The sequence below is a fragment of the Ambystoma mexicanum genome, chromosome 12 (assembly GCF_040938575.1).
Source record: "Ambystoma mexicanum isolate Mex_15411 chromosome 12, UKY_AmexF1_1, whole genome shotgun sequence".
Taxonomy (NCBI): domain Eukaryota; kingdom Metazoa; phylum Chordata; class Amphibia; order Caudata; family Ambystomatidae; genus Ambystoma; species Ambystoma mexicanum.
In genome coordinates this window covers 657,345,394-657,373,378 of record NC_090936.1, presented here as the reverse complement: position 1 = coordinate 657,373,378, position 27,985 = coordinate 657,345,394, and the positions used below count along the sequence as shown (strand labels likewise).

Below are 27,985 nucleotides of genomic sequence, written 5' to 3'. Positions count from 1 at the left end.
AATAGAATCTGCAAACAGGATGGGCTCGAAGCTGACAGTCCTCTCCATAGATGCGCATAAGGCATTCGACTGGGGATACATAAAGGAAACCCTGCTGCATTACGGCTTTGGCCCGAACTTTGTAAAAATGGGTCCTAGCCAATTACCAAAGTCCCTCCACGAGACTATGCTTAAATGGTGCCAAATCCGACAGAATCAACATAACCAGAGGCACAAGGCAGGGTTTCCCCTTTCCCCACTCATTTTTGCCTTGTCTATGGAGCCATTTGCTGACAAGAGTCCGCCTTAACTCAAAAATACAAGGTCTCACTATCGAGAGGGAATCCTACAAAGTGGCCCTATACGCGGGCGATGTGCTGCTAACACTCACCCAAACGAAAGAGTCCATAGGGGCCCTATGGCAAACCTTGGAAGAGTTCTGAACAGCCTCTGGGTTCACAATAAATATCTCAAAATCTGTAGCGATGGGCATCAACGTACCAAAAAAGCTCAAAACGGTGCTGGAAGCTGAGTAGTGGATCCCATGGGCAAAGGGGAGTATCAATTACCTAGGAGTCCAGATACCCAGCAAAACGGAGAAGCTGTACAAGATAAACTTTCCCGCACTCTTTAAAGAGTTAAAAAACGACATTAGACGCTGGAGAAAACAAGAAATCTCATGGTTTGGTCGGATCACGGCGATAAAAATTAATTTAATCCCACGGTTGCTATACTTCGCACACGCCCTTCCAGTGGCTATCCGGAAAAAAGCCCTCCAAAAGCTGCAAGGGGACATACTGAATCTTGTCTGGGAAGGAAAGAAGTCACGCATCCCGAAGCGCATCATGATCCGGAGTGCCGAGATGGGCGGCTTAGGGGTCCCGGATGTGGCCAGGTACTGCCTCGCAGCTCAGCTAGCCCCGGCCTTCACATGGAAACTTTTCGCTAATCGACCCCGGTGGCTACAAATGGAAGTAGATTGGAGCAAGACACCAATTGAGATGTTGCCCCACATCAAAGAACCCAAGGGGACCCAAGACTCGGGCCCTCTGTCCTCAACGAGAAATACAATCGCTAGCTAGAAAAAGGCAGCCGGCCCCTATGAAGTGCAGAAGCACAATGGGACCCCTCACACCAATCTGGGACAACCCAGACTTTTCCCCGGGAATTGCACCAAATAATTTCGCGAAATGGAGAGACGGGGGCTTGGAGACCATGACAGACTTCTTTGAGAATGGACGCCCACTAAACTTCAAGGAGTGCAAAGCCAAATTTAAGGTCCCTGGAACAGAAAGGTTCCGCTACACGCAACTGATGCACTGGCTCTCGAGTGAACTAGCCAAGAAGCATGGCAGCAGAGAACTGACAGCGCTAGAACACACTCTCACTGCCAACCCTCCGAGGGGGAAAATCGCCACATTATACAAATTACTGGACAGAACAGACCCAACCCAAAAAGAGCCATACATGCTAAAATAGGAAGACGGCATAGGAAGAATGATCGAACCGGAGGAATGGAATCATATCTGGACCCGGGCGCACAAAAGCTCAAAATGTGTGACAAACAAAGAAGGGGCGTTCAAAGTTTGCTACAGGTGGTACCGCTCCCCTGAGATCCGGAACAAGTGCAATCCGGACATCCCTGCTCACTGCTGGAGGGGCTGCCCGGACCGAGGAACCCTGTTCCACCTCTTTTGGACTTGCCCGAAACACCCTTGAACAGATCAAAACAATACGTGGGCTTACTATCCCCTGGGACCCAGGAATCGTGTTGCTGGGGGCGACGGGGGATGGTCAATTCCACTTAACAGGCTGCATGGCGGACCTCTGCTCTCACCTCCTGACAGCCGCCAAAATTTCCATCCCGAGACTATGGAAAAACCCATAAGGTCCATCTAAGCAAATGTGGTGGTCCAAATGTTGGGAAATCGTAGCAGCCGAAAAAGTCATGGCCATCAGACTCGACAACAGAACCAAATTCGAGCGTATCTGGGCCCCCTTCCTGGAATATGCACAACAATCCCCTGACATGGCAAGACGGACCCCCGCGCTGCGTTGGATGGAAACCCAGGACTGAAAGGAAAGGGGCATAACAAACAGCCGGTGAATCGAAAGACTCCTGTTTACAACCGAGTCGCTAAATACTGTGTAGACTAGGTTGCACAAATCCACAGAAACTTTCCCGGAAGAACCCATCCTGAGCCCAAGCACCGAGACATACCGGCAGCTTCACAATACGCCAACTGTGAAAGAAGCAGTCTTCCTGTTCCTACCTTGAACCTTGCCCCCTGCCCCCCTCTAGTTATTATATGTTCTGTTCTTAAGAAAATGTATGATTTGTTATGATTCAGTTTTATTAACTGCAGTTTTCTTTTCTTTTGTGCCATTACAAGCCTCAAAATCATGTAACACTTGAATATTTGCAAAGCTTGTTGTGCCAAAAACAATAAAAACTATTTTTGAAAAGAAAAATAATAATAACAGCAGACGTTACAAGTGGCAATATTCAACGTAATTAATAACTGCATGTATATTTGGTAGCTATACCTGCACATTGGATTGAGCACTGTTACTATTAATGAAATATACATTTACGGCAGTACTAGCTTTAATTGGCAATTTTCGACACAAGCAGATATCGCCTGCAAATACGGCAGTAATACGTGCCCAATGCAATTACGGCGTTGAGATTAGAAATATGGATTTGAACGTATATGTCCAGTGGCATCATAACACATTCTTAGGTCAGTTTAATGTACAGGTGAGCGGCCCTATTAACCCGAGGTATAGCAGTGTCAAACACATTCAAGATGGTGGACATAGGAAGTTGGGGACCGGTCTAGTTGACGGTGCCTCAAGAGACAGACAACCGCATATGTATCAAGTTAGGTTGTACACGGAAGCGTAACCTTGTCAGACGGATGCCGAAAGACCAGGTAGGCAGTAGTTCTGCAGACTTTGTCATGGTTCCTGGGAGGTGAATAGCTTTTTGTTAATTAAGGTTGATTGGCATGGTCCCTGGGAGGGGGGCTATAATTGATCCAATTGAGGGTCGTTGTTCAAAAATTAAAACGCATCTAATGCTGTTTGACCCCATTTCTTCTTTGGACTTATCGAATTGGTTCTGATGTGGAATTGGATAAAATGAGAAGCATGGAATTGTTATCATTAGAAATCATAACACCCATTAGAAGAAATCATAGTATTATTTGTAGAAGAGACACCATTACACAATCATTAGAATCTTTGCTATGGAATCATTCCATTATTGCATTCTGTTTAGTTCTAATTAGTACATTGCTCAAGTAGACACTATCCAATATAAGACTGCCACCTTTGTATGCATTTGCAGATTTGCTTATAGAATGATACTGTATGCATATAGTGCTTGCCATTAGGAGAGAAACATGCTGCCACTTTGCACTTTGCCATTTGAAATAGAATGACACTTGCACTTGCCCATATTTGAAGTGACATGTAGTGTTTTAGAGACACAACATATACTCACCATGATTTGCTGTTCATCTATGTTTGCATTAGAAATAGCACTTAGGCTGAGAGAGAAAATGCATTGCTTGCACCACACACACACTGTCATATTGGAAATGCACGTAGAGACACATTTAGAGATATGTTTGGTATGTCATGTATGTATGTTGAGTCACTTAGAATGAGTCAGCATTATGTAGTGCTTGTATTGTGAGAGAAATCGTAAACGCTAGAAAGCATTAGGCTGGCATTTGAATCCAATTTCTGATGGAGAGAGACAGAAGACACTGGGCGCAGTGCGGAGAATTGTTTTGTGAACATTGGCAGAGAGTACAGATAACATGGACCCTTGTCCTAGTAGAGACGGCCTAGGAAGCTTATCAGCTTAGTTGGTGTGCTTCGCGGAGAGAACCACAAGTGTTGGGGCCATGAAGGGAGTGACATGGAGAGATGGAGAGAGTGCTTTTGTATGAGAGGGACGGGGCCTAAGAGTGCATTTTGTAATACAGAGTGAAGCCTACAGTCGAGAGAATGGAGAAACAGGGAATAGATGATGTATTTCGCAACATACTCGGAAAGTAATGAAAGAAAGATATGATGTTCCAATGTCACATTGACAGGAAGTAACAGGACATGCCGAGACGTAACACGCAAGGAGACAGGCAGGCATTTTGCTAAACGCTGAGGGAGAGACATTCTTAGACATTCTGTGCGTCATTGGAGACTATAACCAGGAGGGCTGAAGAGAAAGGACTGAAGAGTTGTGGGAGTCTGCACGAGAGATCGAGAGTTGGCCAGAGAGATCGGGAGAGCCACAGAGAGAGAGCTTGGCTGGAGATGGTGCAGCAGACTGATGGGCCTTAATGAGATCGATGAGGCAGAGAGAGAGCTTGGCAGTCTTGAGGCCTGCCAGGAAAGACAGCCGAATGGGAAGTATGGGTTTGGCCTAGGCTTAAATTGATTGATAAGGGGACACAAGGGGACACACACACACACACACACACACACACAATCCCCCTTTGGGAGAGGAGAGTGTGGATTGATGGTGTGGATTTACCCATGAAGGTGATGGATGCTTGCGCTTGCATTAGAACCACACACTTGCAGCACAGGCTTACATAGTTACTGCATGGTAGCGTTGCACCAGAAGTATAAAAGGTGCAAATTAGACATAGCATTAGAACTGCCTGCATTGTTATGTATTATGCTTAGCTGTGTGTATATAAATAAATGTATCCTATTGTTATAAATGGAATAGATTCTTTGTGTTTTCTTTGTGTCTTAATGTTATTTGTTATTTGTGTAAGTATCACAGTGCACATAGGGCCTGATACGAATGCAGTCAAGGGGGGGGGGGGGTATAGTGATCCATAACCCCCAATAGGAGATTGTCAAAGATTGTCTGAAGACCGGAGAGCGTGCTTGCCCAAAAAGGGGGGGCAACACAACGGTTAGGGGTTTGGTTTTTTCAGACCGACACTGAGGTTGAGTGGAAATACACATTAAATCAATTGTGTTGGCTTTTCTTTTTCTTTGTCTTTTCCCTCTTTTGGATCCACAAATCTTTTTTTCTCTATTACCATGATGTGGGACTACTTTGACCAAAATAATAAACGCATAACTGGATTTTTTGGTCAGAACAGAGCAATTAAAATTCGTGAGATACAACAGCGTTGCGATAGTAAGGTATTTATTTGATTTCTTATTATGGGTGATTACACAATTAATAACTATAATTCATCATATGGAGACGGTGTAATATATCCTGATTCTCACCTGCAGGTGCTTTATTTGATTCAAATTGACTAGTAAGGCAATACGCTTATGGTTAGTGGTAATATTGAGTTGGCGATATATGCACTTTTAGCAAACAAGAATATCATTTGTTTATTCATTTTCTTTTTTTATATTTTGGTTTCCTTTTATTTAGTGAATTCACGAGTAACGCAAGGTAATTACTGTTTAAGAGGCATAGGTGATGTGACCCACCGCCCAAATGACTATTTTTATAAATTTTGTATGTCATTAATATAACAATCAATATTCACTAATTGTGTTTTTCTCTGTGTGATTTTCTGTTTCTTGTTTTTTCTTTCTTGTCTTTATTATGACTCATTATTTACCTTTTATGGTATGTATATTAATACCTGGTCATTTGGTTATCTGTATTATGTTTGTTACAAACCTTTTTTGTGTAACCTTGGTGTTTTTCGCCTGTCTAATTTATATTGGCTTACCTTTGTAAATGTGTTTCAATTCTCAAATTGTATGGGATGAACTTTTTCAGCCTCAGAGGAAGAGCTCAAGCTCGAAACACGTGTCAGGCTGATTTTTGAATGGAATAAAAAATGTGTGCAACTTTGCACGCAAACTCAAGATTGTTCGGCGCAGTGCGATTGTATATGTATATGTTCATTAATTCATTCCAAGTAAATAACATACTTTTCAGAGGGGCAACAAACAATTCAAAGGTAAGTAAGAACATAGTAACACTTTCAGTAATCAAAGTGACACACCAACACTTTTACAAGTAAGTACTTTGCAACACTTGTTATATTTTCTAGTCAGAGTCCATATACTTAAGAGTCCTTCCCTATTCTAAGGCATGAAGAGGGGCACTAGTGGTCAACAGTAGTCAAGATAGGGCTCAGATGCAGGAAAGTCAGAGTTCCAGAGAGTAAAGATATGATAAGTCATTTATACACACCTGTACACAAGTGTTTCTAGGTGCGACAAGACAATGGGGGTGGTGGGGGGCATGGGAAGAACACGACAAACAATCTTACTAGGCCTGGTGTCATTTAGATCATGCAAGAGCGACAGTGCAAAAAGTGCAGGGGGATGGAAGAGGGGAGAGTGCAATCAGGGCAGCTTTGCTCTGAGTGAGCTCAGTAAGGGCAGCTCTGGGTAAGTGCAAGGAGGCAGGGGCTGTAGAGGTTACAGTTACAGCCCCCAAGTGCGCGCTAGGCCCAGAGGCAGTGCAGGGGAGACTGATCATGGAGGTGCCCGGTACCCATTGGGACACCAAGCAATCAGTCGGAGCAGCCGACAGGTAGGTTAGCGGGGGAGAGAGAGTGAGAAAGCAGAGAAGAGGAAAGTCTTGAGCAGCTTCCTGAACTTCAGGTGGTCCAGCTCAGGTTTGAGAGGGACAGGGACATTCCAGAGGGAGGCACCTGCAGAGGAGAGAGATCCACCCCCACTCTCTGCTTGGAGAAGCGTCTGACACTCAGAGAGTTGGAGGTAGCTGGGTGAAGGGCTCGCAAAGGCAGGTATTTTGGAAGAGAGTTGGAAGTAGCACGGGCCACGGCTCAAGAAACACTTGTGGACAATGCAGATGGTCTTGAACTTGTTCCTTGCAGCCACCCAGAGCCAGTGTAGAGATGTCAGGGCTGGAGAGATACAGTTAATGAGCTTGAGGCCAAGGATACGTCTTGCAGTCCTATTCTGGATTATGTGAGAAACCTGAAGGTGTCTCACCCGCAAGTACCCGGATATCTGTCGTCCACGTGGCCAGGACACAGCCATCGCTATTGGATCCAGTTCCTGGGGTGGACTAGTGGGGAAGGATCACCTGGACAAGGGGTCTTCGGCGGGGAGTAGAGGTGGGACACCGAGGGTTGAGATGCGGTATCCCCTTCCCTTTAACAGCTTTTCCCCCATCCTACCCTGTAGGATATTTAGAAACTCTAACCCCCCACCCCTTTTCTCACACAAACACTTTCTTACCCGGTAAGAGACAACAGACTAACACCAGAGCCGTTTACCTGACATGGCCGAACACTCTGGCCAGGCACAGTCAGGCAATTGACAATAACCACGCACACCTGACGGCTCTTTACCTTTCCCAAAGGGATAAAAGGCAGAGCACGAACGCACACTTCGAGCAAGGCCGAACGCACGAGAAGACAATTACACCAAACCGGCAGTACAAATGAAGAAGAAAAGCGGTGAGACGTGAAAGGACGACGAAGGGGTGAATTGCCCTTGCTCTTTTCAACTCAGTCCTGCAAAGCCTCCAGAAGGGAAATCATAAGACCGGGAGATACAGCTGGCATGCAAAGCAGCAGACGTCAATGGTACATGGGAGGCCTACCGCATAGATAACGCAGGCGAAGAGGCAAGCTGGCAACCTTGATACTCTCCTTGACTCAGACAACAAAGAAGCCAACGGGTTCAGCACAACCGGTAAGTCGGAGGAATGTCATGCCCAAGGTTGTGAGTAGCAACATTTTGAACGCAAGAAGAACGAATGTGTGTGCGTGGTCCAGGTGCAGAGGGGGCCGGGGCCACGTGGGCCTCATTAGAAAGACTGGGACCTGTTTTTGAAACTAAAGTAACCAGAAGGCCCTAGGAAAGAGTGGCGTGAGGCGTCAGAGTGGTCCTCCAAGGGTCACGTCCAATCCGTTGTACAATTGAAAGTCTCTGACCCGTTGCCAAGGGAAAGCTAGGGGAAAGGAACCCCACTTTCCACTACGATTGTGAACTGTGATAATTGGCAAATGTGAACCCAGCAGAGGGATGCCGAAAGAAAGCTAAGAGAAAGGAAAACCCTTGTTTCTGATCAAACTGAGCAATAACATGAACTGTATTAAGAATCCATGAACTGTGTTGAAGAAAGGCCATAGTGAACCAGACTGAGGGAGGCCAGTTTGAGTAAGAAGGATCCGAGCCCGGCATAGGGAGATCCAAAGGGCGAGCTGGTAAGTTTGTCATTGTGAAATCGGGGCGAAGAACAATCGCCCAAGGTGCAAGAACACAGAACGTACGTTTGTTACTTTACATCAGCAAATTTTCTAAGACAAGAGACTTTTGCAGGAAAGAGACTGAGCATCCGAAGGGTTTTTAATACCGTTGAACTGTACTGTGAACCTTGTGATGTCGAGGCCCAGGAGTGTGCTGTGCTCGAGAGTTCTGCCTGGTCCCCGTGCCTCAAACATGGGGAACGGAGACCCAGCCGTACCATCCCGAGAACCCTTCTTTCTTTTCTGGTGAACATTATCCCACGCTCTTTTTGTAACTTATTAGTAAGGATTGGCAATCGTTATTTTTGGTATAGGACTTATTTCACAAGATACCACTAGGACTGCCTTATTATTACTTGATGGTCGTAGCTTGCTCCCATCTTAGATTTAGGTTTAGATTAGGCATTTATCTCACCCATTATAAAGTTCAATAAACACCCTTGAACTGTGATCACTTGTGTCTGTCTTTACTGTTACCCCCATGAATTCCTTACAATTAGTTGCAGAGGGCGGAGAGTAGCGGAAGGCAGATTGAGAACGTGGCTGTTGCAGTAGTCCAGCCTAGACAGAATCAGGGCTCTGTAGACAGTGAGATTCTGGGGGAAAGTAAGAAAGGGAAGAATACTTTTGAGAAGGTGCAGCTGGTAGTGGGCCTTCTTGGCAAGGTCTGTGATGTGAAGAGAGAAAGAGAGAGTGGAATCGAAGAGGACACCAATGTTTTTTGCCTCACAGGAAGGCGAAGGAAGAGGGCCCAAGGAGGGCGGCCAGAGTGAGAGAGGGAAAGCGGAAGCAGGGGTCCCAATGAGAAGGATCTCAGTCTAACTGGCATTAAGGCAGAGACCGCTGGAGGCGCACCAATCCTGAATCATGGATAGACAGTCAGGAAGGAGCAAGAGAGGAGAGGAGGCTGTAGGGATCCTGAAAGAAAGCGGGGTGTCATCCACATAACACTGAAAGTTAGAGGAGATGGTAGAGATCAGGTGGGCCAAAGGGGCCAAGTAGACAATGAAGAGCCAGGGTGAAAAGATAGAGCCCTGGGAACACCACATGTGGAGAGAGAGGTGGTGGAGAGAAAGGACCCAAGTTGGACCTGGGAGGGTCGGTGCAGGAGAAAGGAGGCCAACCACTCTCCAAGGAGACCAGGAAGGAGGCCAACCACAGGCCAAAAAGTGCTGGGGGTCTCACAGTGGAGAGAGATTTAGCATAGAAATGAAAATGTAACCTAACAATGATAATTTTGCTGCGCTGCACTGTACTACACTAGTTCCCTCACAAATTCTGTACACTAGAACTGGGCATGCATTTGACTAGTGCCATCTGATAACATTGGCAAAGGAACATTTGGATCTGCGGTCGAAAGAGTACCATGTCCATACGTAGGAGCAACATCGAATTAAAATAAGAGGGACCGATCACAGAAAAACAAAGGACAGTCAAAAGACACTGCAAGCAAGCCCAATGGGCAAACAAAACACAACCAAATGTTTAAACAAAAAAAGTGTTTCATAAGGACCCACATGTTACTGTGAGCCCACTTCAGGAGGAATACAATTACTTCTGTTAGTGATTTATGAACTTACTAGTGTACAGGCCAGTTGTGTACATGGGCCAAAGTGCAGGTTTTCATAAACACAGTAGGACAACAATATATCATAAGCCTACCGCTCCCTCTAGTGGTGAGAACAGGCGAAGCTATGCAAATTGGACCACTGTATTTCCTAAGGCAACAGCTCCCTCTAGCATAGCATTCTGAGCAGTCGGGCAGCCTCTACTGCACATGCCGGCATCAGACAAACCTACATCTGATCTTTTATTATATACAGAATAGGGTTATTTATAAAAATAGATTATTTGTCACGTTTCTTTCCCCTCCCCCCCCCCCAATTTTCAATAAAAACGAATTAGGCGTGGGGTTTGGGACCAAGTCATTTTATTTACTTAAATGTCATTTAGTCATTGTGATCAATCAATAATTTTATCTGGATGCACAGTGTTACCGTACCTTTATTTTTAACGTAGAATGGGTGGTCTAATCTGCACTGGACTGTAAGCAAGTCATCTTCTGATGTTCCGGGATCAAACGTCAGCTTCAACATTGACTCACCAAATGAAACACTTTCTTCATGCAACATCAACTTTAGACCATCAGAGCCATACCGCTGAAAAAGTAAATGTGCAAGAAAAAGAAAAGGTTATCTATATGACATCTCTCGCACTTTACTACCAAGGCAAAGCTTTGTGATTGTAGCCGGCATATATGATCTAGCGACACTGAAGAGATGGGCCAATAGCTCTTTCTTATACATAGATTGGTATTTTATTACACCCAGCACAACAAATGCGTGCAGCACACAAGACCATTTTCACTCCCACATGCTTCCGTGCACTCAGCTTTGTTCCCTTCAAGGTGGACAAACATGACCAATCGTGCAAAGGATAGGTTTTGGTAGTAGGGTAGCGCTTAAGACTAATCAAATGTACTTTATTTCGGTCTTGTGTCCTAGCTCAGCCTAGAAAAGCCAGACGCTTGTCAGAAATCCAAGCCACAAATTACCCAGCTTCAAGAATATACATCCAAAAACATAATACCTGTAAAAGGTGTGTGGTGTAGCCAATGTACCTGATCTCAGCATGTCCTTAAAGGGCATGTTTTGTTTACGTTAGATGTGTGTCTTAATATAGGCAAGCTACCTGTCTTTAGACATTTATAACTCAAGGGATTTCTTTCCCAAGAGAAATGAAAGTCTTATATTTCTAGACAGCTTTTGCATTTTGAGAGAGTCTTAGATTCTCATCTATGTGATGAGGGTTTGTTTTCAGCAGTGTATATATGCATTTTGGAAACACGCTATCAGGAGTCAAAGAGAAGAACAAGTTACTTACCAAATGTAACATTTTTTGACTGGATGTTCCTCCCACGTATTCCTCATCTTAGATCTATCCGTCAGCTTGCTGCTTCTTTTGGAGAAAAAAATCCGCCACAGGGCGTTGTGCTCGAGGCCGCGTAGCTTAGTCCCTCGAAGGCCGCCGTCGAGCGTCAACGTCATCCGTCGTATAAAGGGCTCGAGCCAAGCCCGTTGGTTCAGTTCTGTTTTTTCGATGTTAATGGTCGCATCAGTTGTATTCTGTGTCGGCAGATGTCAGGCTCTTAAGGAAGTACAAGTGCAACAAGCGAAAGAACTGTACGGAGGGGTACGTTGGGAGGGTCGATGAGGAATACGTGGGAGGAACATCCAGTCGAAAGAACGTTACAGTTGGTAAGTAACTTGTTCTTCGAATGGATTGTGTCCTCCCACGTATTCCCGATCTTAGATAGACTCCCATACATAGCAGTTGTAATTTAGAGGTGGAGGGAGTACCATAGTTCTTCAATTATGCACAGAATGAAGGACGGCTTTTGCAAAAAGGCATCCTTGGTAAGAAGTGGTGTCTAAACAATAATGTTTTGTAAAAGTGTGCATTGATGACCAAGTGGCCACAGCACAAATGTCTTGCACTGGGACACTCCTCTGAAGAGCCGTGGAAGATGCTATGCCCCTGGTTGAATGAGCCCTTAAACCATCTGGAGGCTCCTTCCCAGCCAATTTGTAACATTCAGATATTGCTAGGATAATCCATCTGGATATAGTTTGCTTGGACACACCAAGGCCCAATTTGTGTCCAGTATAACCGACAAACAACTGATCTGTTTGTCTAAATCTTTCCAGCCTAGATATGTAGAAACGGAGAGCCCTTTTAGGGTCTAGTCTGTGGAATCTCTCCTCCTCTTTACTAGCATGCGGAGGAGGATAAAAGGATGGTAAAATGATTTTCTGTGACAGATGGAAATCCAAAACTATTTTAGGTAGGAAAAAAGGCTTGACCTTTAAAACAACTTTATCCTTGTGGAAAACCGTGTGAGGAGGCTTGCAAGAGAGCGCCTGCAACTCACTCACCCTTCGGGCTGAAGTTAGAGCCACTAGTAGAACCGTTTTTAAAGTTAGGAGCCTTAAAGGACAAGAATGTAAAGGCTCAAAAGGGGCACACATAAGAAAGACTACATTTAAATCCCAAATGGGAACTTGGAATGTTGTAGGAGGGAACATATTTGTTAACCCTTTAAGAAATTGGATAACTAATGGCATTTTGAAATATGAAACTTCTTCTGAGTAGTGCTTGAAGATAGATAGCGCTGCAAAATATCCTTTAATAGTTCCAACTTGGAGCCCCGAGTTGGCTAAATGTAATAAAAAGGAAAGCACCATGGGAGTGGTACATTGAAAAGCATCCACATTCCTATCCCTGCACCAGTTACTGAATTTCTTCCAACAACACCGGTAAGGATTTTGTTGCTGGCCTTCTGGCCGAAAACAAAATCTCCATAACGTCAGCCGGGAGGTCCCAATCCTTATATCTCAACCTCTCAGAAGCCAGACGTGAAGGTTGAGTGTCTTGACCTCTGGATGGAGAACCTGACCTTCCTCTTGCGAGAGAAGATCCTCTCTTTGTGGAAGATGTATTGGAGGGCAGATGGACATGTCCAGAAGGTCCGGGTACCATGTCCTCCTGACCCAGTCCGAGGCAATTAGGATCATGGTTCTCCTGAACTTTCTCAACCTCCCGATTACATGAGGAATCACAGGGACTGGAGGAAACGCGTAAAGGAGTGGATATACCCAGTCCACTACAAACGCGTCCCCTAGAGCTCCTCTCTGGGGAAATTCCCTTGAGCAATACAGATCGCACTTCCGGTTGGCCCCGGTCACAAACGGTTCCACTTGAGGGGTTCCCCAAAGGGCGAAGATCTCTTGAAGGACTTCCTGAGCTAGTCGCCACTCGTGGGAGACTGTGCTCTGCCTGCTCAGAGCGTCCGCGGCCGTGTTCAACTCTCCGGCTAGGTGAACTGCCGACAGAGAGATTCCTTCTTGCATTGCCCAGAACCAGAGCTGCATTGCCTCTCTGCACAGTGGGAGTGATCCTACGCCTTCTCGTTTGTTGAGGTAGTACATGGCCACTGTATTGTCCGTCATTATCAGGACATTCTTTCCCTGTACAGAGGGCAGAAAGGCCTTCAGAGCTAGTCTGATTGCCCTCAGCTCCAAAAGGTTGATGTGTAATTTGGACTCCGATGGAGACCAACAACCGCTGATTGTCAGATCCTTGGTGTGGGCTCCCCACCCTGTGAGTGAGGCGTCCGTCACTACAGTTATCTCCGGCCATGGTTGCCAAAAAGGTTCCCCTCTGAGGATATTTTCCTTGTGAGCCCATCATAGGAGATCTTGAGCCACCTCGGACGGGACTTGTAGAAGATCTGACATCTCTCCTGAAAACTGGGACCATTGAATCCTGAGGGCCCATAGAAGGGATCTCATCCTCAGTCGAGCCTCTGGCACCAGAAAAATGCAGGATGCCATGAGGACTAGCAACCTTAGGAAGTCGAACGCCGGTAGATGTTGGGCATTCTGAAATGTTGTTACCATCTGCAGAATGTGGTGAGCTCTTTCCACGGGAGGTGAGGCTTTGCCTGAGGTGGTGTCCAGGGCCGCTCCGATGAATTGGAATCTTTGGCTCGGAATCATTTGTGACTTCTTGTAATTGAGGGAGAAGCCCAATTTGTGTAGAAGTGACAGGTCATGGCCAGATGTTCTTGGGCCAGTTCGGGTGAACTTGCCCTGAGTAGCCAATTGTCCAGATAAGGGTAGATGTGAATCCCCTCCCTCCTGAGACTCGCTGCCACTACCGCCATTAGTTTGATGAAGACCCTTGTGGCGGAGGTCAGCCCAAATGGCATAACTCGAAACTGATAATGATATCCGCCAATTGCGAACCTCAGGTACTTTCTGTGTTTGAGATGGATTGGCACATGAAAGTAAGCATCCTGAAGGTTCAATGAAACCAGCCAGTCCTGAGCTGAAGAGCTGAAGAGCCTGAAGGATCTAAAAAAGGGTCACCATCTTGAACTTGTCCTTCCTGAGGAATGTGTTCAAATTTCTCAAGTCCAAGATGGGTCTCAATCCTCCGTCCTTTTTGGGAATGAGAAAATAAGGGGAGTACCAACCCTTGTTCCTCTCCGCTACATGTACATGTTCTATTGCACACTTCTCTAGCAGGGTTAAAATCTAGAATTTTTACAGAGTTGGCTCCTGGTGGATGATCTTGAGGCCTTTGATGAAAAGGAAGGCAGTAACCATGGGTCACTATCTCTAGTGCCCAGGTATCCAACTTAATGCCCCACCATTCGTCCAGATACTGAGTGATTCTGCCTCCGACCGGGGTCTTGTGGGTTAAGGCCTCAAAGTAGCTTTGCAGTGGCTGTAGCAGTGGCTGAGGAGGTAGTAGCCGCTGCTGTGGCTGATCTAGCACCTCTCCCTTTTCCACCACAAAAGGGTTTTCTTTGTTGTCCCCTCTGACTGGCCTGCCCTCTCCCTTTTCCAAAAGAGGAATAGAAGCGAAAAGGGCGACTCTTCCAGGAAGATGACCCTGCGTAAGAGTGCTGTTGAGGTTACTTTATAGCGGCGCGGAGTGATTTTGCTGCTGCTTTCGAGGTCTGCAGCTGCTCCAAGCTCTCGTCCGCCTTGCTGCCAAACAACCTCAAGTCGTCAAAGGGAATATTGAGTAATCTGGATTGTACATCAGATGCAAAACCAGATTTTCTTACCCATGCGAACCTATGAAAGACTGTGCTAGATGCCATGGATCTGCTTATACTCTCTGCAATATCCAGTCCTGACTTCAGGCACTCGTCCATAGCCTCCTTCCCATCCTTTACTATCGCTAGGAAAGCATCCCGTTCCTCACCCTCCGGGATGTAATCAGCCGCTACATCTAAACAGCTCCACAGGGTGTAAGTGAACCTAGCTAATGTACAAGTCACATTAGTAGATTTAAGGGCCATACTACCAGAAGTAAAAGCCTTCCTCGCCTAGGCATCAATCTTTTTGTCGTCCCTGTCAGGGGGCATAGAGGGATAAGCCGACTGTCTGCTCGCAGTTGCAGCTTGAATCACCAAGCTTTCAGGCGAAGGGTGCTTAGATAAATATTCTGGATCCGAGGGAGCAGGTCTATTCTTTCCTACATATTTCGTATTTACAGCTGGTAGAGATTCAGGTGTCTCCCAATTTGTCATAACTCTCTTTTGATGAGCTTTGTGGAAGGGAAGGACTGAGTCTTTGAGGCCCTTCATCAATAATATCCGTTAAGCCATCCTGGTCATATCTTGGGGACACTGACTCCCACCCCATAAAATCTATCACTCTTCCCATGAGGTTCCTATACCCCGGTTCAGCATGGTCTGTGGGGTCAGGCCTCAGATGAGGTATCTAGGCCACTGGCCGATTGTAGGCAGTCATAAAGGTCTGACATTTTTGAATTAGGATCTACCAGTTCCTCAGGGACTTCTCTTGTCCCAAATCGAACACCAGCTGATGTAATTTCCTCATCTGAGGTTTGTTCCTCAAAAATAGACATAGACTTAAAAAATTCTTGCCTGGGCGGAGGGTGGAAACATTTTTCTGGTAAAGGTGGAACAGACCTAGCCTTAGCCATAGTTGTCGTCCTGGGAACCGGTATGAAAGATTTCCCAGACAAAGGCGTCGACAGAATCGATACCGGCTTCGACACTCTCGAAGGAAACCCCAAGGTTATCGAGGAGGGCTTCAATGTCGAGTAAGGCTTTGATGCCGAGGCCGAAGGTATCGACGCCATTTTTGGCTTCGAAAGCGTCGTCGAAGGGCGCATCGGGTCGATAGCTGACTTCGACGATGAGGACGCCATTTTATCCTCAGGCAACCTCGATTTATGCACCAAAGGTTTCTGTATAGACTCATGAGGCGCTGGAGAATCATTGTACGAGGACGCCCTCGACTTTTTGTCGGATTTAGCATGAGACGTTTTAGATTTCCCTCTGTCACCCTTAGAGTGGGCAGGGGCATGCTCTTAACGCAACTTTTTTGAGGGGGTCGGGCCGCCTTCTCAAAAATGTTTAGCATTGAAGCCCTAAAGGCCTCCCATTTCTTTGGAGAATCATGCTTCGAAGGACAAGAAATTAACCTTCTGTCGGGTGAGGAAGAAGACGACGAAGATCTATGACGTCGCTTTTTGATTTTTTCGATGACGAGGAAGAGGGCTTCCTCGAGTGACTTTTCAACCTCGATCGCCCCGACTTAGTTCTCGATTCTCGAGTCTTTTAGCCTTTTTGCAGACTTTAAAGACCCTTCCCCAACCGGTGGCTTACCTTGGTGTTCCTTAAGAGCCTTGTTCGACATCGCCTAACACGACCCACACTCGTCGACTTGGTGATCAGGACTAAGGCACCAAAGACAATTGCGGTGAGGATCCATAATGGACATCTTTCTTCCACATTTGAGACACTTTTTAAAACCCGTCTTGGGTGTTGTCGGGGTTGAGGAAGAAGACATTTCACGATGAGAACAACTGACGCGCCGTTTCGATACACGAAGCAGAAGCTCGGAAAAAGGGAACTGAACCAACGGGCGCGGCTCAAGCCCTTTATACGACAGATGACGTTGACGCTCGACGGCAGCCTTCGAGGGACCCAGCTACGCGGCCTCGAGCACAGCACCCTCTGGTGATTTTTTTTCTCCAAAAGAAGCAGCAAGCTGACAAATCTATCTAAGATGAGGAATACGTGGGAGGACACAATCCATTCGAAATCTGGAATTTAACATATCTGAAAAATTCCCCAACGGGCGAACACCTTTTCCAAGACTCTGACAGATTAATGTCTGCTCAGGGCATTAGCTACCACATTCTCGTTGCCGGCCAAATGAGCTGCCGGCAAAGAAACTTTCACCAAAGCCAAAGTACAACGCATCGCTTCTCTGCATAGAAGCAAGGAGCCCACACTACCCTATTAGTTGAGGTAGTGCATGGCGACCATGTTGTCAATAAGGACTAATAAAGTCTTGCCTCATACTGCAGGTAGAAAAAGGAGCAGGGCCAGTCGGATCGGTCCTAACCCCAGCAACTTAATGTGTTTCTGAGACTCGATGGATACCACAGACGCACTCACCTAAAATACTGTCAGGTCTTTTAGGTGAGTGCACCAGACTTTCAGGAATGAGTCAGTGACTACAGTCAGTTGGTGCCAAGGTTGTCGAAACAACACAGTTGAGTAGATTTTGTCTCTGGGACCACCATTTCAAGTCTTTGGGCACTTTTGTTGAGACCTGAAGAAGATCTGAGGTACGTCGCTGAAACTGAGACCACTGGCAACTGATAAGTGACAAGAGCAACCTCATGCGTAGCCGAGTCTCTGGCACTCCAAGCATGTAGAAGGCCATGAGTCCCAGCAAGCGCAGAAAAGCAGAGGAAGGAACTTTTCCCAGTGGTTAGAAGACATGTACCATCTTCAAGATGCTCACCATTCAGGTGGGAAGGCCCGGCCCAGGCAAGTGTCCAAGACCACCCGATTGCACCAGAGGCATTGGGACGGCAAAACCTGGGGCTTCCTTAATTTCAGGGAGAAGCCCAAACTGTGCAACAGGCTGCACATATGGTACAGTTCTGCACAAGGCCTGGTCTGGTGAACGAGCATGGATGAGCCAGTCGTCCAGATAGAGAAAAAAATGAATGATCTCTCTGATAGGTCAAAAGAAGGACACAGACTCTGCTTAGACATTTCACTGGTAAATGTATTAAAGAAAATTAATGAAGCCTATACTGCAGGGTTTTCCTACCTAACAAAACTAGCTAATGTGCTTGTCGGTGAATGTCTAGAAATTGTCCGTCGTCCAACTCTAAGCCTATATGACCCTATACCTCAAAGTCAGGAGAATGTCTCCTGGTATCTGCTGGTTTTCCACCAACTGCTTTTCAATAGATGATCTTTACATGGTTTCTAGTAGCTACTTTTATCATTTCGTACTGTTCATTCACTATTGTCTTGAGCTTTTGTCCCTTCTCTTGTTTCCTTTACTGTGAAGAATCCTACGGATCCCTGACTGAACCCCTGCCTAAAGTCTCCTCCCAGGTGGCCAGGGAAAGGCAGACGCTTCCTGAACCTGGCCTAGGGGTGGTGTACTGTGGGAGGATCACCTGGGAGGAGACACAGTCCAGGGTGGGGAGGAGATTCCGTGGGATGAGACGCAGTATGTGTCCTTTGAAAGAGAACACCTTTCAAGATTGCCAAAGAAGATAATGGCGTATTGCCATTATGATGTATTTGAAGCACACATAAAATATGTTGCTCTGGGCACAAGTACCATGAAACCCGAACAAACCTTAATAACAAAGATCTTTCAAAGCACCTCAAGATAATAACCCTCCTTACTCCCCAAATGTATATGGTAAAAGGATCTAGCAATATTGCTCATGTCAATTGTCTTCCTCTGTAACAACCAATTCTAACGGTTCATCTTTTAATGATTCTAAGAGAAATAAATCTATCTTAAAAGAACTAATTTTGTTGTTAAGAGTCCCATAATCCCATGAGTACTGAGACGAGGAAGATGACTGAAGAGGCATGCTGTAGCAGTAGCCAGGCAATAAAGCCTAACAGACACAGCTGAAGGAACCTGGGAAGCATAAAAGACCCCCCCAGGTGCAGGCAATTTGGAGGAGCTGAAACTTTTCTCCTTCTCTCTCATTGCCGGCATTGAGGGTGTCAAATCTGCTGCTTGGAGAGAGAGCCTCTCCTCACCACAAGGCTCCCCAGTTCTTCCTGGGACTACCACGACATTCTCAAAGCAAAGGTAGGCCTTACGGGGATTCCAGAACTCAGGGGGAATTATTGCACCATGATTAGCGCAATACCGCGACATAGCCAATTAATTGAATTTAAACCTTGAAAAGGCTATTTCACTCTGAAGATTTTGATTTTCCTTCATGGCGCCTCACTCTTGTGCTTCCTCACTGGCCATTTCAATATGGCTGTCCCAGGGAACAGCACTGGTTTGGATTTCAATTTGCAGCCAGTTCCTGCACTCACTGGCTCTTTTCTCCTCCTCTGAGCCAATCCCGAAGCCGACAGGCTGCAGCCAGCCCATACAACAAAGCCCTCCCCTGTGTTTCATAATTTCTCCTTCTCGTTCATTGCCAGCATTGGGGCTGGCAACACACGACATCTGCTGCTTGGGGAGAGACATGGGTGGCCAGGCGCACCAGCGCTGGCGCACCTGAGACAATCCCGTTCTTCGCCGGTCAGCGCCGGGCTCGACGGCTAGTCACTACTCTGAAGGTTCTATCGACTGCCTAAGTAAGTACCCATTCTTCCTGTCCTTCCTGCTCACCTCCTTGCCATTTCAATATGGCCGTCCCAGGGAACAGAACTGGTCTGGATTGTCATTTGCAGCCAGTTCCTGCATTGATTAGCTCTTTCCTCCTCATCTGAGCCAAGAAGCAGGCAGGCTTCAGCCGGTCCATACACCAAAGGCCTCACTCCTCAGGCACCTGTGTGAGCCTGGAAGGGCTCGGAAGGGCCCCAATCTCTGTGCACCTCTACAAACAATGCTGCAGCCTCTTGTGCACGTCCTGCTCTAGCACGAACATAGACCAGAGCACCTCCAGGCTCCCTTCTGCTCAATTGTGAGTGATGGCTGAACTGTCCTATTGCCTCCTCCACCTATCTCCTAATTTAAAAAAAACCATAACTGTGCCAATCCTATTCTGCCTTCCGCCCTCAAACACCTATTTTCTTTCACTCCATTCTGTGTACTACAAAGGTAAATTCGGTGGTCAGTCATAATCCCGAACTTAGAAATCTCGAAAAAAAAAATCTCGAAAAAAAAGGCCGAAAAAAAAATCTCGAATTCCCTCTTTTTTAATTATATATTTATTTTGGGGTCCGGGAATAAAAAAAAATGGGTAAAAAAAAAGGGGGGTTTCGAAAAAAAAAACGTCAAAAAAAATTCAAGATTTTTTTTTCCGGCCTTTTATTTTCGACCTTTTTTTTCTCGAGATTTCTAAATTCGGTTTTATCACTATAAACCAAACATTACCATTCAGGTTGTGCTTCTTTCTTCTCCATCTCGCATCCCTGTGTGCACCGCATTCATCTGTGATCCTTTTTAAAATCGTATCTAGGTGGGTGTGCTCTTCATCTTGCATCCATTTTGTGCACTGCATTGTGAGCTTTTTAAAATCATATTTACGTGGGGGTGCATTTCATTTTGCATCCATTTTGTTCACTGCAATGTGATCCTTTTCAAAAATTGCATCTAGGTGGGTAGGCGCTTCATCTTGCATCCATTTTCTGCACTGCATTGTGAGCTTTTTCCTCTTGCATCCATTTTGTTCCCTGCATTGTGATCCTTCTTAAAATTGTATCTAGGTGGGTGTGCTTTTCATCTTGCATCCATTTTGTGCACTGCACTGTGATCCTTTTATAATTGAATCCTGCACCCCACCAATTGCTCTGCATTGTGTCAGTTGCCGCTTTAACTACTGGGCAGCTTATGAAGTAACGGCCAGGACTGTGCAGTGCATGAATCCCCTCAGGAACAGGTCTATCCATGGCCGTGTACACCTCTGAAATGGCCTGAAGCATCCAACGGGCGATGGAAAACTTTGTAGCTTGAGAGCTGGAGGAGGAGCCCCCAAAAGTCACCAACAATACCTCAGACTTCCTGAAGGATTTCATCCAAGAAAGATAAAACTTGAGGACCCTTGAGGACCAGGGAATGCAGGGCCCTCTCTGCCTCGGGCAGTGGGGTCGGGAAGAACACTGGCAGGCAAATCTCTTGATTCAGATGAAATGGAGAGACCACCTTGGGCAAGAAGTTTGGGTGGTGCGCAAGATGACCTTGTCGTTGTGAAACGTGGTGACGGACTTGCACGAGGACAACGCCAGCAGCTCACTAACCCTGCCCGCAGAGGTGAGAGCCACAAGTAAAACTGTCTTTAGTGTTACCAAGCGGATGTCCACAGAGGTCATTGGCTCAAAAGGCTTGTGCTGCAAGAACTACACTGAGGTCCCAAACCGGGTGCGGCCTATGCACTGGAGGAAAAAGCCCAGACAACCCCTTAAGGTGGACCTTAACCACCGGGTTGTTGGCAGAAAACACATGCACAGGGAAATTCTTGTAAGCCCCGATGCCCGCCAAATAAGTGCAGCAAGTACCCACCTAAACTCCAGAACGAGCCAGGTGTGCTGAAAAAGCCAGTGTGTCATTCAGAGGCCAGGTGACGGGGTACAGACCCTGTCCCGAGCCCAAAGGCAAAACCTAGTCCATTTACTTTTATATTGGGACCGAGTCGAGAGCCTCCTTGCCTGCTGAATGATGTCCCAGCTGTCATCCAAAAATTGAGCATGTTGAAGCATCAGGTGGTCAGGAACCAGGCTGCCAGCGCCACCTTGTGTGGGTTTGGATGCTCCACTGCCACGCCCTGCTGCGTCAGGAATCCCCTTTTGAAGATCGGAAGGTGGATGGGACCCTGGAAGCACAACTGCAGCAGATCCAAAAAACAAGGGTCTCGAAGGCCAGTGTGAGGCAATCAGGATGAGGCTGCAACCCACCGAAGCCTGAAACCTGCAGAGGGTCCGTTGGAGCAGAGGGGTGGGCGGAACGCATAACACCTGCCGCTGTTCCAGCAGATCTGGAAGGCATCTCCCAGAGCCCCCTGACCAAGTCCTGCCCATGAAGCAAACTAGAGGCCCTTGGAATTCAGAGGGGATGCAAACAAATCCGAGTCCACAAAACCCTCAATGCTGGAACAGGGGCCACAATGAGCCTGTGTCCAGTTCCCACTCAGCTCAGGTGGTCCGCTTCTGCACTGCTGTCACCCGGGAGGTGGACTACTAAAATTCAAACTCCCTCCGTCAGGGCCATGTCCAGATCGATATCGCCTTCATGCAGAGGAAGGGGGATGGGGAATTCTGCCTGTTCAGGTAAAACATTGTAGTAGAATTTTCTGTCCTGACCAGAACCAACTTGTCCCTGATGAGCGGCAAAAAACGCCCTGAGGGCCAGGTCCACTGCGCTGAGCTCGAGCGCGTCCTTCCACAGGAATTTTCAGTGGTAGGTAGGGCAAAATGTAAAGGGAATTTTGGCTATTATTTATTACAAGGGCAGTTTGGTTAGTAAAGGGGACGGGGATGACAGAATATGCATTCTTTAAAGAGATCAGTATGAAGAACCTCCCCCCTTTCTCCCTACTGTAAGGGGCCGAAGCCCGAAGAGGCGCGTTGTAGGCAGCCTCTGGTCGTCGATCAGTCAAGTTGTTGAGGTTGTTCGTCGAGCAGTCTGTTGGCCGTGCGTCAAAGCGAACAATAAGTAAAGAAAGAGTTTACAAGTAAATTTTCAGCTAATTAAAAGGCATCAGCCTGGAAGAAAACTCTGCATTTGTGAACGACTTCAGTGGCGGAAAAATAAAATAGGAGGCTCGACGCGTGAAGGACCAGGAGTACAGTACACGTCACACTAGGGATAGTATTACTAACACGCCCTGTCGACGTCGGTTTTCGAGTTTTGAAAACAAATCTTGTAATACTCCGCGACTACCACTGGATGTCAGAATTTGCAGAGCATGTGATCTAAGCAGATCACAAGCTCCAGAAGAACAAGTTACTTCTTACCTTGTAACGTTCTTTCGATGGGATGTTCCTCCGACGTATTCCTTATCTTAGATATCTCCTTCCAGCTCTGCTGGACGCGGAAATTTTTTCTCTAGAGGGCGCTGCGCGTCGACGTCTGCCGAGTCGATGTCCCTCGACAGCCGCCGTATTGACGTCGACATCATCCTGCCTATAAAGGCCGCGCGCAGCGTCCGTTGCTCAGTTCCGTTTTGTAGCCCACAGTATTTCTGTCTGGACTAGACTAATCACCCTGAAGGAGCGTAAGCTGCAACAACAAGGGAAGTAGAACTGCGGGGATGGATGGGAGGGTCAATAAGGAATACGTCGGAGGAACATCCCATCGAAAGAACGTTACAAGGTAAGAAGTAACTTGTTCTTCGTAGGGATTGGGTCCTCCGACGTATTCCTCATCTTAGATAGGCTCCCATAGCAGTATTCTATTAATGGAGGTGGGAGTACTACCTTCACGCTGTCTTCTATTGATGAATAGAATGCAGTACAGCCCTTCCAAACCTAGTCTCTTGACTGGAGGAGGAATCCAAGTTGTAAAATCGTGTAAAGGTATGAACAGACGACCATGTGGCGGCCGCACAAATGTCTTTAACCGGCACACCTCTTTTGAGGGCCGATGAAGCTGCAATACCTCTGGTCGAATGAGCCCTAAGGTTTTGAGGGGGCTCTTTCCCTGCCAGTTTATAACATTCCAAAATGGCTAGAATGATCCTTCTGGAAATGGTCTGCTTAGTTATTGGTAACCCCAGCTTGTGACCTGTGTAACCTACAAACAGCTGGTCTGCTTGTCTTATCCTGGCTAGTCTTCTGATGTAAAAACTGAAAGCCCTTCTAGGGTCCAGCCTGTGTAACCTCTCTTCCTCTTTCCCCGGATGAGGAGGAGGATAGAAAGATGGTAGGGTAATCTTCTGAGTGATATGGAATTCAGAAACCACCTTTGGGAGGAAATTAGGCTTCACTTGCAGGACAACTTTGTCTTTGTGAAAGATTGTATGAGGGGGTTTACAAGAAAGAGCTTGTAATTCGCTCACCCTTCTAGCAGATGTAAGTGCTATTAATAAAACAGTTTTAAGGGTAAGGAATCTTAACGAACAAGAATGGAGTGGTTCGAAAGGTGTGCCCATCAGGAAAGTTAGGACTAAGTTTAAATCCCATAGGGGAACCTGGAATGGTCTTGGGGGATAAACGTTGGTTAACCCCTTTAGAAACTGTATTACCAAGGGTAACTTGAAATAGGATGGTTCTTCCGCAGTGCGCTTAAAGATGGATAGCGCTGCGAGATAGCCCTTAATGGTGCCAACTTGAAGGCCTGAATTTGCCAAATATAGTAGGAAGGACAAAACCATTGGTGTACCACATGAAAAAGGGTCGATATTCTGTTCTCTACACCAGCTGCAAAATCTGTTCCAACGGCAGCGGTATAAAGACTTTGTTGCTGGCCTCCTTGCCGAAAGCAACACCTCCATAACATCATCAGGGAGGTCCCAATCCTTGTACCTCAGCCTTTCAGAAGCCAAGCGTGAAGGTTGAGGGTTTTGATGTCTGGATGGAGAACCTGACCTCCCTTCTGTGAGAGTAGGTTCTCTCTGAGTGGAAGTCGAATTGGAGGGCAGATGGACAAGTCTAGAAGGTCCGGGTACCACGTTCTCCTGGCCCAATCCGGGGCAATTAGGATCATGGTTCTCCGGAATCTTCTCAACCTCCTGATCATTTGAGGAATGACAGGGACCGGTGGGAACGCGTACAGAAGCGGAAACTCCCAGTCCACTATGAACGCGTCTCCCAGAGCTCCTCTCGGGGGAAATTCCCTTGAGCAGAACAGATCGCATTTCCTGTTGAGACTGGTGGCGAACAGATCTACCTGAGGGGTTCCCCAAAGGGCGAAGATCTCTTGAAGGACTTCCTGAGCTAGCTCCCACTCGTGGGAGACTGTGCTCTGCCTGCTCAGTGCGTCCGCTGTCAAGTTCTTCTCTCCGGCTAGGTGAACTGCCGATAGAGAGATTCCTTCTTGGATTGCCCAAAACCAGAGCTGCATCGCCTCTCTGCACAGGGGTAGTGATCCTACCCTCCTCTTTTGTTGAGGTAATGCATGGCCACCGTGTTGTCCATCATTATCAGGACATTTGTCCCTTGTACAGCTGGCAGGAACGCCTTCAGCGCAGGTCTGATGGCCCTCAGCTCTAACAGGTTGATATGTAGTCTGGACTCCGATGGAGACCAACGACCGCTGATAGTCAAGTCGTTGGCGTGGGCTCCCCACCCCGTGAGTGAGGCATCCGTGACTACTGTTATCTCCGGCCAGGGTTGCCAAAACTGTTCTCCTTTCAGAATGTTCTCCTGACAGGCCCACCACTGAAGGTCTCGAGCCACCCTGTCGGGAACCTGAAGAAGATCTGTCATTCTCCCTGAGAATTGTGACCACTGAGTCCTCAGTGCCCACTGGAGGGATCTCATTCTCAGGCGAGCCTCTGGCACTAGGAAAATGCAGGATGCCATGAGGCCTAGCAACCTCAAAAAGTCGAAGGCTGGGAGACGTTGGGCATCTTGGAACTTGGTAACCATCTGTAGAATATCTTGAGCCCTCACCTCTGGTGGCGAGGCTTTTCCGAGGGAAGTGTCCAGGATCGCTCCTATGAACTGGAGTCTCTGCGATGGTATCATTTGTGACTTCTTTAAATTGAGGGAGAAGCCCAGTCTGTGAAGGGAGTGGCAAACGTGATTTAGCTGGATCTGAGCTTGTTCCGAAGATACAGCCCTGATCAACCAATCGTCTAGGTAGGGGTAGAAGTGAATCCCTTCCCTCCTTAGACTTGCCGCCACTACCGACATTAACTTGGTGAAGACCCTCGGGGCGGAGGTCAGCCCAAATGGCAGCACTCAAAATTGATAATGAGAGTTGCCAATTGCGAAACTCAGGTATTTCCTGTGTTTGAGATGGATAGGCACATGGAAATAAGCGTCCTGAAGGTCCAGAGATACCAACCAGTCCTGGAACTGAAGGGCCTGAAGGATCTGAGAAAGAGTGACCATCTTGAATTTGTCTTTCCTGAGGAATTTGTTCAATTCTCGCAAGTCCAAGATGGGTCTCAGTCCTGCGTCTTTCTTTGGAATGAGAAAGTAAGGGGAGTACCAGCCCTTGTTCCTCTCCGCTACAGGTACTAGTTCTATGGCACCTTTCTCTAGCAGGTCCAAAATTTCCTGCAAGAGGAGCGGATCTGGAGCTTTCTGAGAGCTGATCCCCGGTGGATGACTGAGGTATGCGTAGGAGAGGCAGGCAGTAACCTTGGGCAACTGTTCCCAATGCCCAAGCATCTGACGTGATAGCCTGCCATTCCGCCAGATGTTGAGTTAACCTGCCTCCTACAGGTGTCCTGTGAGGGAAGTCCTCAGAGTGGTTTTGGGGCGGCTGATGCAGATGCCGATGGTAAAGAGGCACCTGCTGTTGCTGCGGCTTTTGAATATCTACCCCGTCCACCTCGGGTAGTTCTTCTTTGTCCCCTTTGAGCCGGTCGTCCTCTACCTCTTCCGAATGCGGAGTAGAAGCGAAAGGACTTGCCCCTCGCAGAGGTTCCTGTGGTACGAAAAGGTGTCTGACGGATTGCAGCGCCTAGGGATTTTGCTGCTACTTTTGATGTTTGCAGTTTCTCTAAACTGTCATCCGCCTTTTTCCCGAACAAAGAAGAGCCATCGAATGGCATGTTCAAGAGCCTGGCTTGCACATCTGGGGCAAAACCAGACTTTCTCAACCAAGCGAATCTCCTGGTTGTTGTACTTGCCGCCATTGCTCTGCTGATACTGTCAGCCGAATCAATGCCCGTCTGGAGGGATTCGCACATAGCGTCTTTACCGTCCTGTATAATATTCAGGAACGCCTCCCTTTCTTCTCCCTCTGCGATGCAGTCAGCCGCTGTAGAAGCACACTCCCACAAGCGTATGGCTGAATCTAGCAAGGGTGCAAGTAGCATTAACAGATTTTAACGCCATGCTACATGCCGAAAAATCTTTCTTTGCCATAGCATCATATTTCTTATCGTCCCTGTCCTGTGGGACGGTAGGGTAAGCAGTCTTGACGTCAGTAGAAGATGCTGCCTGTACCACCAGACTTTCTGGGGATGGGTGTTTTGACAAAAACTCCGGGTCTGCAGAAGATACCCTGTATTTTGTAGACAGTTTTTTATTTACTGCCGGGACGACATCTGGGGTTTCCCAGTTCGTCATAATCTTCCTCTGAAGAGCTTTATGAAAGGGCACTACAGGATCCTCCTGTGGGCCTTTGTCAAGAATATCCGTGAGGTCATCTTGTTGGAAAGACTGAAGGTGCAGACCACCCCATAAATTCTGTGATCCTGGCCATTAAGGCTCTATAGGGGGTTTCAGCATGCTCCCCCGGGTCTGGCCTAGCAAACTCCACCTCAGGGGAAGTGTCTAACCCACTTGCCTCATGTAAGGAATCATGAAGATCCTTTAACCTGTGTTCTTCAGAGGATAACTCCTCTCTAACTGGGGTTGCAGGTCCCTGCAACTCAAATGTGTCTTCCTGTTCAGACAATTCACCCTCTTCCATAATTGAGGACATAGTTCTCAATTGTTCTGAACTCATAAAGGGTGTAAACCCCATCTCCAAGGCAGAGGGTGCCAAACTTGTCATAATCGGCCTCGAAAACATTGATGTCGTCGACGCCGAAGGCTTCGGGCGTGGCGTCGAAAACAAAGGCGGAGGCCTCGATGACCTCGACAGAATTGGGATTCTGCTCGAGGAAGTCGACGACCTTGACGCCATCGTCATCGAGGACCTGGGGATAGCCACTGGGTGCGTCGTAACCGTGACTTTTCTTGGCGTCGACGCCGGTGTCGAAGATGGCGTCGAGACGACAGACCCGTGTGTCGAAGGTCCCTTCGACAACGGCGTCGAAGACACCGACCTCGGCGTCGACGGAACCTTCGTCGATGGCGTCGACGGAACCTTCGAAGAAGGTTTTGAGGTCATAGCCTTAGTCGAGGGTTCGAGACGCGCTCGAGAAGCTTCCTTCGCCGGGTACTGCGACTCGCTGCGTTTTTGAACTTCGGGTCTTTCGACCAGAGCATCGCTCTCGGCAGTCTTCGAGGTGGTCGAGGCCGCTTTCTCGAAGACGCACATCATATTTTTGCAGAATTCCTCCCATTCAGCCCGGGAACTATGTTTCGTGGGGAAAGGGATTCTCTTTGGAGAAACAGAGGAAGAGGAAGACGGAGAAGGGGATCTTCGACGTCT

At 47.2% G+C, this 27,985-nt stretch overlaps 1 protein-coding gene across 6 annotated transcripts in view; it reads right to left on the bottom strand.

Annotated features, from left to right (window-relative positions):
* The window catches only part of HBP1 (HMG-box transcription factor 1), a 735,347-nt gene that overhangs the window by 443,257 nt on the left and 264,105 nt on the right, over window positions 1-27,985 (bottom strand). For all 6 annotated transcript variants that reach the window (XM_069629135.1, XM_069629138.1, XM_069629136.1 and 3 more), the window contains one exon: window positions 10,213-10,369. In XM_069629135.1, coding sequence (XP_069485236.1) covers window positions 10,213-10,369 — 157 coding nt within the window. The remainder of the gene's footprint in view (window positions 1-10,212; window positions 10,370-27,985) is intronic.